Source organism: Chlorocebus sabaeus, chromosome 28 (assembly GCF_047675955.1).
Source record: "Chlorocebus sabaeus isolate Y175 chromosome 28, mChlSab1.0.hap1, whole genome shotgun sequence".
Lineage (NCBI taxonomy): Eukaryota > Metazoa > Chordata > Mammalia > Primates > Cercopithecidae > Chlorocebus > Chlorocebus sabaeus.
In genome coordinates this window covers 4,554,140-4,568,996 of record NC_132931.1, presented here as the reverse complement: position 1 = coordinate 4,568,996, position 14,857 = coordinate 4,554,140, and the positions used below count along the sequence as shown (strand labels likewise).

At 39.2% G+C, this 14,857-nt stretch overlaps 1 protein-coding gene across 5 annotated transcripts in view; it reads left to right on the top strand.

The window, feature by feature from the left end:
* Positions 1 to 14,857, top strand: part of AUTS2 (activator of transcription and developmental regulator AUTS2) — a 1,206,381-nt gene that overhangs the window by 541,811 nt on the left and 649,713 nt on the right. For all 5 annotated transcript variants that reach the window (XM_073012671.1, XM_073012673.1, XM_073012672.1 and 2 more), the window contains one exon: positions 10,079 to 10,114. In XM_073012671.1, coding sequence (XP_072868772.1) covers positions 10,079 to 10,114 — 36 coding nt within the window. The remainder of the gene's footprint in view (positions 1 to 10,078; positions 10,115 to 14,857) is intronic.

Below are 14,857 nucleotides of genomic sequence, written 5' to 3'. Positions count from 1 at the left end.
GTCTCAATCTCCTGACCTCATGATCCACCTGCCTCAGCCTCCCAAAGTGCTGGGATTACAGGCATGAGCCACCGCGCTGGCCCCTGTTTTTTCTTTAAAAATTCCATATTAGTTCTTATTATGCTTATTCTTTCACTTCATTAAACATATGGAAAATAGTTATTACAGCTTTTACTGTCCTTGTGTACTAATTTTGTCACCTGTGCCATTTCTGGGCCTGTTTCTATTGGTTTTTTTTTCTCCTCACTGTGGGTCATATTTTCTGGCTTCTTTGTATGCCTGGCAATTTTTTATTGAGTGCCAGACATCATAAAATTTTCCTTGTTGGGTACTGGGTATTTCTAGTTTCTATAAACATTACTCATTTTGGGATACAATTTTGTTATGTAGACCTGTATGTGTGTGTGTGTGTTTAATGTTTGCTTTTGTACTTTGTTGGAGAAGACCAGAACAATCTTTAGTCTAAAGATAATTTTTCCTCCATGCTGACTGAGTACTCTGCCTAATCCCTAATGTCTTACAAGGTTTTTCCACTGTAGATTGTGGGAAAACAAACTATCCCCTGCCTTGTATGAGATTTGTAAGTTCTTCCTCCTCCTTTCCAGTGGTTGTTTTCCTTGCCTTGGGTATTTTTCTCTCACAGATGTGCTGATTAGTCTTCAGGTAGAAACTAGAGGGGAACCTTCTGCAGCTTTCATGATTCTCGCTTTCTGTGATGCTGTCCTCCTTATCCTCTGCTTTGGAGTTCCAGCTGTCTTGGCCTCCCCTTATTCTCAACTCTGTCTTCAAGACTCAGAGATTCCACCTGGGTCACCTCCTACCCCTCAATGCTGTGGCATGAAAACTCTCCAGGGAGTGAGGTGGGAAAATTTTAAGGGTCACCCTACTTTTTTCTCTTCTCTCAAATATTATTGTCCTTTATCTTACCCAGTTTCTAAAGACTCCTGTTGCATACATTTTGTCCAGTTTTTTAGTTGCTTGAGGTGGGAGAATACATTCAGTCCCTATTAGTCCATCATGCCCATGACTCGTTTTTCAGCTAAGATGAAAATTTCCGTCAGCCTTTTCACCCGTTTTAGTGATATTTTTTAGGAGCGTTGGCAGTTGAGACTTATTCTCAAGTGAGGTTAATCAAAATACTGTATTTTTCTAGCTTTGTTTTTTTGAATTGGTTAGGCCAAAAGAATAAGAATAAAGAATTCCAGGCCGGGCGCGGTGGCTCAAGCCTGTAATCCCAGCACTTTGGGAGGCCGAGATGGGCGGATCACGAGGTCAGAAGATCGAGACCATCCTGGCTAACACGGTGAAACCCCGTCTCTACTAAAACTACAAAAAAACTAGCCGGGCGAGGTGGCGGGCGCCTGTAGTCCCAGCTACTCGGGAGGCTGAGGCAGGAGAATGGCGTGAACCCGGGAGGCGGAGCTTGCAGTGAGCTGAGATCCGGCCACTGCACTCCAGCCTGGGCGACAGAGCAAGACTCCGTCTCAAAAAAAAAAAAAAAAAAAAAAAAGAATTCCAGTGTAGCTGGAGAATTTGACTCATGGGTGAGGCTTAAAAACACCAAATATGCGGCCAGGTGTGGTGGCTCACGCCTGCAATCCCAGCACTTTTGGAGGCCAAGGCAGGTAGATCACTTGAGGTCAGGAGTACAAGATCAGCCTGGCCAACATGGTGAAACCCTGTCTCTACTAAAAATACAAATAAATTAGCTGGGCGTGGTGGAGCACATGTGTGCTCACAGCAACTTGGGAGGCTGAGGCAAGAGAACAGCTTGAACTTTGGAGGTGGAGGGTGCAGTGAGCAGAGATTGTGCCACTGCACTCCAGCCTGGGTGACAGAGTGAGACTTAAAAAGACTTTTTAAGACTCTGTCTTAAAAAGAAAAACTCAAATTTGCTTTGCTTTTCTAAATTATGTATTACCAGACCATGTTGCCAGGAGGGAATAATTGGCCACAAGGACTTTCAGATTGTCCACATCAAGGAGATATAGTAACTTGTTTAGATTAGTCACTAGGGAAGAGGTAAGGGGAATAATTGAATACATATTTAATAAATGTTTACGATGAGTTATTCAAGGGGAAAATATTGCTTCCAACTTAAACAGAATTTTGTAATTGGGGAAGTTTGTCAAAAGTTAGGAGCAAAACATGCTTAAAAACTTTTAATAAACAAGCCTCAAATTATGAAATGTTAATGGGCATTTATTACAAACAGGCCAAGATTTAATAGAAGTTCTGCTATTTATTGTGTGTGACCTTAGGCAAAGAACGTGACCTCTTTTCCCCGCCAAGATGGAGTCTTGCTGTGTCACCCAGGCTGGAGTGGAGTGGAGTGGAGTACAATGGCGCAATCTCAGCTCACAGCAACCTCCACCTCCTGGGTTCAAGCAATTCTCCTGCCTCAGCCTCCCGAGTGGCTGGGATTACAGGCATAACACCACCACGCCTGGCTAATTTTTGAATTTTTAGTAGTGATGGGGTTTTACCCCGTTGGCCAGGCTGCTCTCGAACTCCTGACCTCAGGCAATCCATCCACCTCGGACTTCCAAAGTGCTGGGATTACAGGCATGAGCCACCATGCCTGGCCTTATTCACACTTTCAAATCTTCCTACCTTTGCTTATTCTTTTTATTTATTTAAAATGGATTGCAGTGGCATGATCTCAGCTCACTGCAACCTTGACCAGGGGGTTCTAACTTTTCTCGTGCCTCGGCCTCCCAAGTAGCTGGGACTATATGCATGTGCCACCATGCTTGGCTAATTTTTGTATTTTTAGTAGAAATGGGGTCTCTCCATGTTGACCAGGCTGGTCTTGAGCTCCTGACCTCAGGTGATCCACCCTCCTCAGCCTCCTCCCAAAGCCCTGGAATTATACACATGAGCCTCCACGCTTGGCCTGTTTTATTTCTGTTCTTTGTTCTTTGTTTTTCTTTTCCTTATGTCAGCCTCAGCCTCACTTCTACCAAACACTTCCCAACATACTGCGGAAGTAAACTTCTTTAGTGCTTTATTTAACGACTATATGAATATGACTCTTTTCACCTTTCTCTCTGAAAGAATTTTGGGTTGGGTTGTTAGTTATGAGAAGACAGAAAAACATTTGACACCTTTCCAGGGTTCAGATCTTTCAAGGAATTGAAACATCTCAGGAAATAATGAAAAGGGATCAAATTCTTATAAGTCTAATGCTACACAGTTGTCTAATCTTATAATTCTGGTAGCTATTTACAGTTGAGACATTTTTTTCTTTTTTTTTTTTTTTTTTAATTTATTTATTATTATTAAACTTCAAGTTGTAGGGTACACAGTTGAGACATTTTTTTCTACTGCTTTTTGACATACCCCTTCTCCTACTTCAAATCTTCCCTGGTCTTTGGGTTTTTATTGATTTGTCTATCCCACAGTGCCACTGTTCATCCATCCATGGCAGCATATTTCCTATTCTTTCTTCTTCTCTTCCTTCCCTCCCCCACTCCCTCTCTTGAAATCTTTATTGAGGTTTTATTCCATGCCAGATTGTTTCACCAGCTACTGTTAAGGAGGAAACTGACTTGAGCCACTACCATGAATGAACTTCCCACATTGTTATAATTAGATTAGGAAATCTAATCTCAACCTGACAAGGATTCTTGGTATTTTATTCCTCTCTTTTTTTAAAAAAATCTGTGCCACATTTTCCTTTTCCTTAACAGTTTGCTTATGCCTTTTTCCATTCCTGTCTCATATATTTATGAATTCTCCTGGATATGTCAGTATTTCAGTTGTCAAGAAATGTCAGTCAGATTCCTTTCATTCATCAGGTATAGTCTGGGCATTTGAGGTTGAGTGGAGAACAAGATGAAACCTCTGCCCTCATGAAGTTTCCATTCTAGTGGGAGCGACAAATCTGTGAAGAAACAACTAAAATTCTTTCTAATACAGTGTTTTCTGACATAAACAATATGAAGTGTGGGGGTGTGTTGCCACTTTAACTAGTGTGATTGGATAAGGTCTTTCTGTGTAGGTGACATTAAAACTGAGGCCTAAAAAAGAGAAGGTAGACAGGTGAAGATCTATGGGAAGAACATTTTGGGCAACAGGAGCAACAAGTTTAGAGGCCCTGATTCAGAAGCAGCATGTTATGTTTTAGGGCAAGAAAAATGGCTAATGTGGCTAGAGTAGAATGAAGAAGTACAGTGGCTGAACACGTAACTTCTAACCCATGCTAAGGTGGCTGGGTGTTGTATTAACTTCCTGGGCTGCTTTAATGAATGATCACAAACTGTATGTCTGGAAACAACAGAAATCTATTATCTCACAGTTCTGGAGGCTAGAAATTTAGCATCACTGTGTATCTGTAGGGCTATGTTCCCTCTGCGGGCTCTAGGGAAGAATCCTTTTTTTCTCCTAGCCTCTGGTGTCTCCCAGTGATCCTTGGTGTTCTTGGCTTGTAGATACATCATTCCAGTCTCTTCTTTAGTTTTCACATGGCTTCTACAGCAGCCATTGGATTTATAGCCCATCCTAATTCTGTATGACCTTAATAAGTTACATCTGCAAAGACCCTATATCCAAATTATGTCATTGTGTTAACTTTTCCACAGAAACAGAACCGCAGCAGAAGATAACAGAACCAATAGAGAATGATTTATTTTGAGAAATTGGCTCACAGTTTCGGAGGCTGACAAGTCCCAAGATCTATAATCAGCAAGCCAGAGACCCAAGAGAACCAATAGTATAATTCTAGTCTCAAGACTGGCAGGTTTGAAACTCGTGAAGAGCTGATGTTTTTATTGTGCCTGAAGGCACAATAAAAAATTGATGTCCCAGGTCAAAGCCAGGCAAGAGGAATTCTCTCTTATCTGGGAGAGAGTCAGCCTTTTGTTCTTTTCAGACCTTCAACTGATTGGATAAGGTTCACCCATTTTAGGAGGACAACCCAGTTTACTCAGCATATCAATTTAAATGTTCAACTCATCTAAAAACATCATCACAGAAACACCCAGAATCATGTGTGACCAAATATCTGGGCACCCCATGGGCCAGTGAAGTTGAAACATAAAATTGACCATCACAATCACACTCTGGGGTTCCTGGTAGACGTAAACAGGAGGACATTGCCCAATCCATGAGAGGTTATTATCTTAAAAACCATTGGAATATGTTATAAGGATTGGAATTGTAGTTCTTACTTTAAAATGTTTATTTTGCCTTTGATATGAGGAACTGTCCATGAAGATGAGAGCAAGAATGAAATCAGAGGTAGAAGCCAGAAGGCTGAGATGAGAGTTGGTGACAACCTGAAGTGGGCATAACAGAAGGTTGAATAATTGATGTTGGAAGTGACGTAGCATTTTCACACCTGATGCTTTTATCAAGTTGTTACTCCATTTTTACTTGATTTCTTCCAACAACTATATGCTTATTTCTCATTCAAATATATTTTGTGTGTGGTTTTTTTGTTTTTGTTTTTTTGTTTTGTTTTGGTTTTGGTTGGCTATTAGTAATCTTATTTCCAAGGCACGTTTCTTTGGATTAAGATTTCAGGTTTTTAAAACACTGCTGGAAGATCTGTGAATGAGCTTGTTTTGTGACCTTTGCAAGAAACTTTCTTGTTCATATAATTCCTGGCATGGTCCTTCTCCTTTTTACTCCCAAGAGAGAAAAGCATAACATGAAGGTGGGTAGCCAGGGATGTTGAACACAATTAGCAATTTGGAAGAATTTTAAAATATTCAATTTAAATTAGCCCTAGGGTCAGAACACACATTCTCACCTAGGGGTGGAGTACACATGTGTCCTGTCTGTACTCAGGGAGCTGTAATAGTAGCCATGGCCTCTCTGTGTGGATTTATAATGAATGGAGCACATCTATTTTAGATGGATAATCAATTTTGAAATCCCTTGTTGTAAGTATGCTGTTAAAACAGAAATCTTAACTTCATGAGTTTAATGAGTAGCTTCGATGATAGCTTAGTGACAGAGATGGAAGGAAAGGCAAGCGGGGGTAAGTGAGAAGAGAACAAGTGTTTAATGAATATCTACTTGCAGACTTGAATGTCAGCAGCAACATTCTCCCTCCTGGAAAATGTCTTTCAACTGCGCATCCCATTACGTTCCTGCAGCTCATGGTAGCATGAAGATTGAGACAAAGAGTGTGCTTCTAAGAAAGCTCTCCTTTACAATATAATGAGATGGAGGTGGGTAATTTGCGGAGCTCGCTGGAGCAGTGGTCAAATATGAAAAAAAAAAAAAAAAATCCAGCAGAATGAAAAGACCATGTTAAACAGGAGATGGCTTATAATGAGCCCGGAAATTGCATATTAGATAGCCAGCTGGCCAGCATTTCCTCATATCCCTGTCTTCTCATGCAAACCGCTGAAATGTTCTCCTACTCTATTTTCTCAACCTCTTAATAGTTCTCATTTCTACCTACTGCATTGGAAATGTGAATGAAATGGCAACTCTACCACTTGAAGAAATAAGAATGAAGCCCTTTTCAGCAGAAGTATTTGCCTAAACATGGATGGATAATATTATTTCAAATGCTTTTGAAACCAAGGAAACTTCTGTTTCTTTCTTTAAAAAATCCTCTTAATTTTCAAGTCACAATTTGACTCACAGCCTTTTCCGTATTCTGTGGCCTCTTTTGCTATATAGTTTGGACAGACTTTGCTTGAAGTCTCCAAGCAAGAAAAATGGAAGCCCTCCCTTATTGGAAATTAACAAGGAGGCTTGGCACGGTTCCTCATGCCTGTAATCCCAACACTTGGGAAGCTGACACAAGAGGCTCACCTGAGGCCAGAAGTTTGAGACCAGCCTGGGCAACATAGTGAGACCCTAACTCTAGGAAAAAAAAAGTAACTGGGCATGGTAGTGCATGCCTGTAGTCCCAGCTACTCAAGAGACTGAGGCAAGAGAATCACTTGAGCCCAGGAGCTTGAGGTTGCAGTGAGTCATGATCTTGATTATTAAAGAAGAGTTTTGTCAAATTGTTCAATAGTTAGGGTATTAGCACCTGTCTTCTTTCCTGGTTCTTTACCTTTTGGTGACTGTCTCTTCTTTGGTGACTGTGTCTTCTAAAATGAGAGAGCAGTACCAATCCCTAAATATACATCTGTAAGTGAATAACTTACAGCACATTTCTAACAATATTACCGCTGTTTCTAAACATTCCTTTGTTTTGTTTTTAGCATGATCTGTTGTTGCCTGTGTTCATGTAATTTCTGTCTTGGAAAATTATTGGAGCCACCAAATATTTGCAGCTATATTTAGATATAGACTTAGATTAGAAATATATGACAGAGACTCTTTTCTGGGCCTTTTTGATAGTAAGACCTCAGGGATATATGATAGTTGTTTTGAGCCCCAGCCAAACTGTGACTTCCCTGTGGCTGGTAACTTCTGTTACCTATACTTTGATGGTGGGGTCCTGTTGGTGACCAGGCGTAATTTCTCACTGAATACAAGGCCGTAGTCAGAATCTTGGGGTTGTAGGACTAGACAAGCAGAAATCTTTTTATTAAATAGATGTCACTCCTGTTGAAATTCTCCAGCTACGACTGAAGTGAGTTGGCAAGTAGCCAAGAAAAATGTGGTAGAAAGGGTGTAAGAGGGGAGGAAATGTCAATGCCATGGACATTTGGCAAAGTCGATCAGAAGAGGGCTTTTCTACACATGTGTTTTCTGCCAGATCCTGAAATCAAAACTGAATGCCATGCATCTTTTCCCTTAAAAAAAAAAAGAAGAGTACAATGGGTTGGCACATGTGAATGGCTCCTGATACAAGAATCTGTATGCTTTCTAGCAAATGCTGAAACAAATTCCAGCGGACCTTTATGTATATGGGGATCTTGTGTCTGTGTTCCCTCGTGTGTCTGTGTTTGTGCCCGTGTCTGGGGGAGGGGGTTATAAGGCAGGGTGCTTAAATGCTTTGTTGCATTATGTTAATTCCTCAGCAGTGCAATCAAATTCATGTCGTAATTAAAGCTGTCAGTTGGAAGGCAAGCCAATCGCCACGAAAACACAGCATAACAAATGAAGTGAAATGATTCTGCGTGTAGCTATACAATGCTTCGCCAGGCATGAAATTAAATAAGTAATTTGATGTTGACATCAGAAATTGAAATGATACCCACTGTTCCCTCATTCAGTCAGACCTGCATAAACAATAGCCAGAACAAATATGCACAACAAAGCCCTCTTCTCCACCCAGCTCCCTGAGTAATGTACAATATATATGCAAAATGAGCATAACAGAGCTTTCCGAGACCTGAAGGATGTAATTTTCTTTGGTATACAATAAGATGATATGTATGTGGGGGTAGGGAAGTGGGTTTGGTAGGAGTACTTCTCTTTCTGGGATAAAATACATTTGCAGGAAGGGAAAGAAATGAAATAAACAAATCCCGTGGTCTCTCTGAGTAATTCATCCTAAAATGAGTTTACTTCCCAGGGGTATGGCTCCAAGCTAGTGGAGACCTAACTTGACTTTTGCTTTCTTCTGCTGCTGCATGGAGGGCTGTGGGTGCTGGAAACAGGTGCTGCTGTCATATGGCTAGTCACTGGTATGAGAAATTGTCTCCATGACTACTGTGGATCTCCCTCCATACATTTACGGGATTAAGAATGCAGCAGGATTTTAAAAAACTGAGTCCAGTGAGCAAGATCACACATCTATGGTGCTTTATTCCCCTGAGTTTGTGTGAAACACTGAGATGAAGAAAGTTTTGCTTTGGGAGCTGCATTTAGGAATGCCCTGAAGCATACTCTTCTTGTTTGATGTAGATATAGTTACAGTACCATATTTCCTCCTCAAAGAGCTTAGCATCAAGAAGAATCACATCTCCTGTAGTTTTATAGATGTCAAATTCTCCTGAGCCATTTTTCTTATACATAATCCATCCATTCATTTATTTATACATTCATTCAACAAGTCCTTATTAAGTGCATCCTGTGCGCAAGTCATTGTGTGAAACTCTAAGAGGCAATGATGAATAGGCCAGATGGTTACTGCTATCTGAAGTTTCCAGAGTAGGGGGCAGGACATGTAGGCAGAAGAGCTAGCAGTGAACAGAGTAACTGTTGCATCAGGGCAGAGGTCATTTTGCTCCTGGGAAGGTGAAACACCCAACCCAAGCTCATCAGGGAAGAGGCCTGTCTGGTGCAGGGATGTTTAGCTGAGACCTGCAAATCTATTCCACATTTGCTTCATCTTCATTTCAAGCTTAATCACAAAGAGGAAGAGGATGCTAAAAATGAAATAATTTATAAGGAGAGGTTTTAGGAGAAAAAGCAAACAAAAATGAAAATCTCAGGCAAGTTTAAAATACGTTTTTTTTTTTTTTTTTTTTTTTTTGGCTTCTTTTCCCAAACAAGTGATGCCCTGCATTCCTTTCAGAATGAACATTTTTAAGTTCCCTGTGTGTCAGAACTATGACAGCCTAAACTGGTAATTCTTGTGACTTAAACCCTTCAGAAAAATGGTGCTTTTCACTGCTCCTCTTGGCCCATACATTCTTTGCATTTTAGTCTACTAATTACGTTTACAAAATGTCTCATTTTTGAAAAGCACTGTGTGTGTACTAACTGGTGCCTTTAGGGAATAAACTGGCAAGTAGGTCATACACTGGAAAAGTCATCCAAACCCACTGGGCTTTTTATTTTCAAGTCAGTCTGGGCTTTTTCCTCTTGCCTGCCCCTTTGCGGCCACAAAACTGAGTAGCTTGAGACCAGGGCATTGAATGTCAGCAAGTCAGGGAGGCAAGCTGATGCGTGTCTGTTTAGTCTCAGTGCAGGGCGAAATGCCATCATTAATTCATTACCCAGCTGCCTGTCAAATAAATTGGCAATTACATCCACCGCAGAGGCTTGGAATTCAGTAAATAGCACGTTAGCATCTCTGAGTTGTTGAGAGATGTAAAGGGAAAAATTAAGCAACACGGTGTTTGTATCAGTAGCAGATGACAAGGGGCAGCATACACTGGTGATGTGATGTAGTGATGAAAAGCCTGCAAAGGGCTGGTAATGAGCTGTGTGGATTGGAACGTGTTAAAAACCATTGCTGATTTTCCACTTTTGTCTTTATGCTTTATTGCAGAGTTCAGCTCCTTCCAGCTTGGGAACAGGCTACTTCGTAAGTCTATCTCAACTTCCACATATGTGCCTTGCATTGGCATTGATTTCCTTCTATAATGAATGCTCATTGGGATATGGAAAAAAATCTGAGAATTTATCTCTCAGTCCTGAAGAGCAGACTGATTTCCATTCTTTATTAGTAATTGTTTTACTTTTAGAAGACGTAGCCTGCTGGGCCCTAGGGATCATAAGTAAGTCCAAGATATATACCTGGTTCCTAACACCCAGGACATTAGCTCCTTACCTGGCCACGTAAGGAGATACAGGGAACCCTGATTAGCTCGTGCCACCATTTCTCCACAATTACTTTTTTAGTAAGAAGTGTCATGTGGGGGTTGGAATTCACATTATGCATTGAGATATTGATTTCTTGAAGAACATCTCTTCATATAAAGTGAGTTGCCTTTTTTTTGGTGAGGAGGACGGGGAATGGAGATGGTATTTTTTAATGAATATTTTCCCTCACAGTCTGGGTAGCTTGCCTTTAGGTTTTACTTTCAGCAATAATTAAACTAATATACTTATTTTTGCTAAAATACAAAGTTTATTTCTGAATCTTATTCTCTGTCCTTCAGGAAAGATGGCACTGGGGTGCCCTTCAGGGATTATCACAATATTGTAATAATCGTGAATCTAAAATTCATTCGCAAACAGCAGTTGTCACTTCATTATATTTATTTATAGTGAAATTCTCCTTTCTGGATTTAGTGATCCTTTTCAAGATACAAATAAAAAAGAGTGACAAATAAGCATTATTTGTACAATAGGATAACATGTCAATGTAGAAGTCTGTTGTGATACTTAAAGGAACCTAATTGGTGTTCTAAGTGATGAATACTGATACAGTCATGCCTCAGCATTTTCTGAGAAAATAGTTAAATGAAGAAAATCAAATAAAGTGGAAAATAATTAATTCACTTTAGTTGCTTTTAACTTTTGTCTCCAATGCTAATTACTCTGGTTTTCTTCTGCTCACATATTTCTCTCCATACATTTATATTAAATGTATGGAAACGAGCATCATTTCATTAATAAATGAGTATTTTCCAAGCTTAGCAAAAGTGGCATTTTCTAGATGTTGACTTTTTTTTTTTTGGTCTTTATTTATAATAGGAGAAAAAGTATAAGGATGATTTGGACCTGCTTAATACAGTTAGCACACTTACCCTTGCTCCTACTTATTGTGGCTGAATATTCATACTAACAGAAACAAGCAGGATACATTCAGTATCCTGCTTCAGCAGTTGAAATAACAGACGTAGCCCCATCTGGCATCTCTTCACACCAGGCTGGATGTGGGTTGAGATGCTGGAAGTAAAATCTGGAGACTGCGATATCTATTCTCCATCCAAAAGCTAAAGCCTCCCCCTTTGCTTTCTTCAGCAGAAAGAAGGCCAAAGCCACTACCTTAGTCATCGATCATTTCTATACTGAACATTCTATACCTTAGTCCTTGATCACTTCTATACTGAACATTCTAGTGTTTTTTTTATTGTCAGTAGGATCACCCTGAAAGAAGAAATTCATTTCTCGAAACATTGAGATTTTCATTATGCTTTTTGCAGTTATTTTTCTCTCTAGTTCCAAGAATGGCTATTTTTATTCTCTAATAATATATTCTTATGATTAAAGAGTCTTTAATTACAAGTCTATTAATAAAATGACTTTTACAGCACATTGGATGAGCATAAAGGTTTTTTCTTATTTTGGTGAAATTGCTGGTAGACTTACTTTGCTTACATAAAAATCTGTCATCTTACTAGCTTACATGGAGAAGATATATACCAGATGTATATTCAGCTTTCAACTATGACAAAAATGCCCTGCTAGGATGTGTTTCCAATAATGTGATTGTTATGTTATCAGAGTGCAAAATCCATTGATATTGTTGCCAAGTCCTCATGAAAAGTATCTTCTATTTCAACTTTCATTCCAATAGTATCACATGTAATAATTTCAGATACTAACTTCCACACTGGGGAGTTTCATACTTTTAAGTGGAAATCGTATGTGCACAACTTACATTAGTTCTTTGCCAACATATTATTTACACTGTGGTTTGTGATTTGTGCTGTCATAATAGCTTTTTACTTATGTCTATAAAGAAGGCTCAGCTTCAGGTAAGTGAAATGGTAATTTTTCAAGTCTATCCTTAATCCTCTTCGGCACGTCTTTGAAATGTGGATGGAAGGAAATCACCTGCAGAGTCCATGAGCTATTAGCGCAATTGAACCATAACATGAAATCTGCTATAAGAAAGCTAAAGGCACTTTTAACAATCTAGAACCATTTTCTTGAACACTTTCCCATGCCCCAACTTCCCAGTCTTCCTTTGTTTCTATTTTATACTCCTCTAGAGCTTTTGTCAACAAAGGTAAGATGCTATTCATTGTGTGTGTTAATAAAATAGACACCTGAGTATATACATGTGCAGGTGTGTGTGCATGCACACACACACATACACACCCTTAGCCAAAAACCGGTATATTTTACTTTCAGTTCTTTTATCTGTAGTGATACATTAAAGGGTTTAAAGGAGAAGCCTTTGTTTTTGATCTGGTTGTATTTGTTTATATCTCCTTGGTTTTGTGTTCCAAAGATGTCTGCTTAGGTCTGTCACTTTTCCAATCCGTTTAGAAGCAGAAGATCTGAGAAATGAGAACAGCAGCTAAAATCAGTATTTACATAAGCATATTGCAAAGAGTTCTTAAAGTAGACAAAATAGAGAAGGATTGGAACAAACTTTCTACATTTTTGGGAGCTTTTGAATAATGTGGGTGTTATACACACAGAGAGACACACATATATATTCATTACATACTCATGCCCAGCTCATATTCTAAATATAAATGAAAGTATAGACTAGTTGGAATCGATTTGCTTTTTTTTTTTTCTGGCAAGAGTACTAAAACTTGTTAGAGTGTGTGTAGGATTTTCTTTCTTTTTTTTTTTTAAACGTCAATGCAGTGAACACATTTTCTTTTCAATTTAAACGTTTTAAGCTGTATGTTCTCCTTAAACATGTATTTGAGGTTTCATTATGCATAGTGTGTAATTAAGAACTTAGAGGCAGAATGATCCTTAAGACTACTTGTATGGCCTTGATCAGGTTATTTTATGTCTCTGAGTCTATTTCCTTATCAATACCTGCCTATTAGTGTTGCAAATATTAAATGAGATAAGATATTTAATGAACACAGAATATCACTCTATACTACCAAATAATAAGTACTGTCTTCTGTTTTACACATAATCATGTGTGATGGAGCAAAGTTGGTCTCATCAGGTGGCTGTTCAATGTTGTGCAAAGTAGGTTTTGTAATTTGTACCTGTAGGATAGGAGTATTTTTTTCTTATTACATTCTTCTTGTAGCTTTCTCAAGAGCATAGGTTTTGTGGTTGATCAGTTATATACATTTTTTTCTGTATGTAAACAAAACACATAGGATATTCATCCTCTGTGATTCTATATGAATATGATGATGTTGGAATGAACTGTTATATTAGCCGTCCACATATTATGGTTGCTCTCTGTAATTTGGCAGTTAAAGTTACTTGTGTGTATTTTCTTCCTTAGAAGCATTGAAGCACTTGGAGCTTTTAAACACTGCTTAGCAGCTTTTAGGATTGGGCTGAGAGGTTAAGGAACACCTGTTCAATATATTCCACTTTTATGAGCTTGTATCACATTTGCTCCTTTCTGACAAGAAAAAGAAAAATTGATGCCCTAGCATATATGGACACAGTAACTGAAATCAGTAGAATGAAAAGACCAGTGGGAACATCTCATGTTGACCAGTGGTCTGGTATGTCATCACAGGAAAGATCTGGACTCATTCTTTATAGCACTTGACTCCATGTGGAGTTAGGAGCTACTTTTGGGGCAACTAACCAACCAGGCAGAACTTGATTCCTGGTGTAAGGGAAGTATGGCCTTACTTTTTTCCAAGTGACATGTTCTGCCTTCTCTGGATAATTTTCAGCCTTCTTCCAGGTTTGAATCTAACTGTCTTAGAACCACAGCCTCGAATAGCTTGGATCCTGCTTTTGTAAACTCCAGTAATTTCTCTTAAGGATTCTCAACTAATAATTTTCATCTTCCTCAATTGGGTCACATCTAGTAATTGACATACTTTAAAGTTATCAGGGAAAACAACTCACGTCTACTCAGTGATTAAAACTGCCACATTATGTAGTAAAGGGGAATCATGTAGTGGTATACATCTTCAAATGGGATTTGTATAATTATTGTTTTCCTGTGCAGTTGAATTACTTAAGTTGTGTATGTAGTGCTGGTAAAAGGCTGTAGGTACAAAATATTGACCTGTAGCTTTCCATCCAGGGTTATAAAGGTCATAATGGGAATATTCTTTGCCCCTTTCTAAGTTTTTTACTATAAATCCTTGAAATGTCTCCTGTTTTCATTTGCTATGGTTTGTATAACTTCTTTTTTTTTTTTTTTTTTTTTGACAGGATCTCACTGTGTCACCCAGGCCATAGTGCAGTGGTGTAATCACAGCTCACTGCAGCCTTAGCCTTTCTGGGCTCAGGTGATCCTCCCACCTCAGCCTCCCCAGTATCTGGTAGTAAATGTGCATGCCACCACACCTGGCTAATTTTTGTATTTTTTGTAGAGGTGGGGCTCTACCATGTTGTTAAGACTGGTCTTGAACTCCTGGGCTCAAGCTATCTACCCTCCTTGGCCTCCCAAAATGCTAAGATTACAGACGCGAGCCACCAC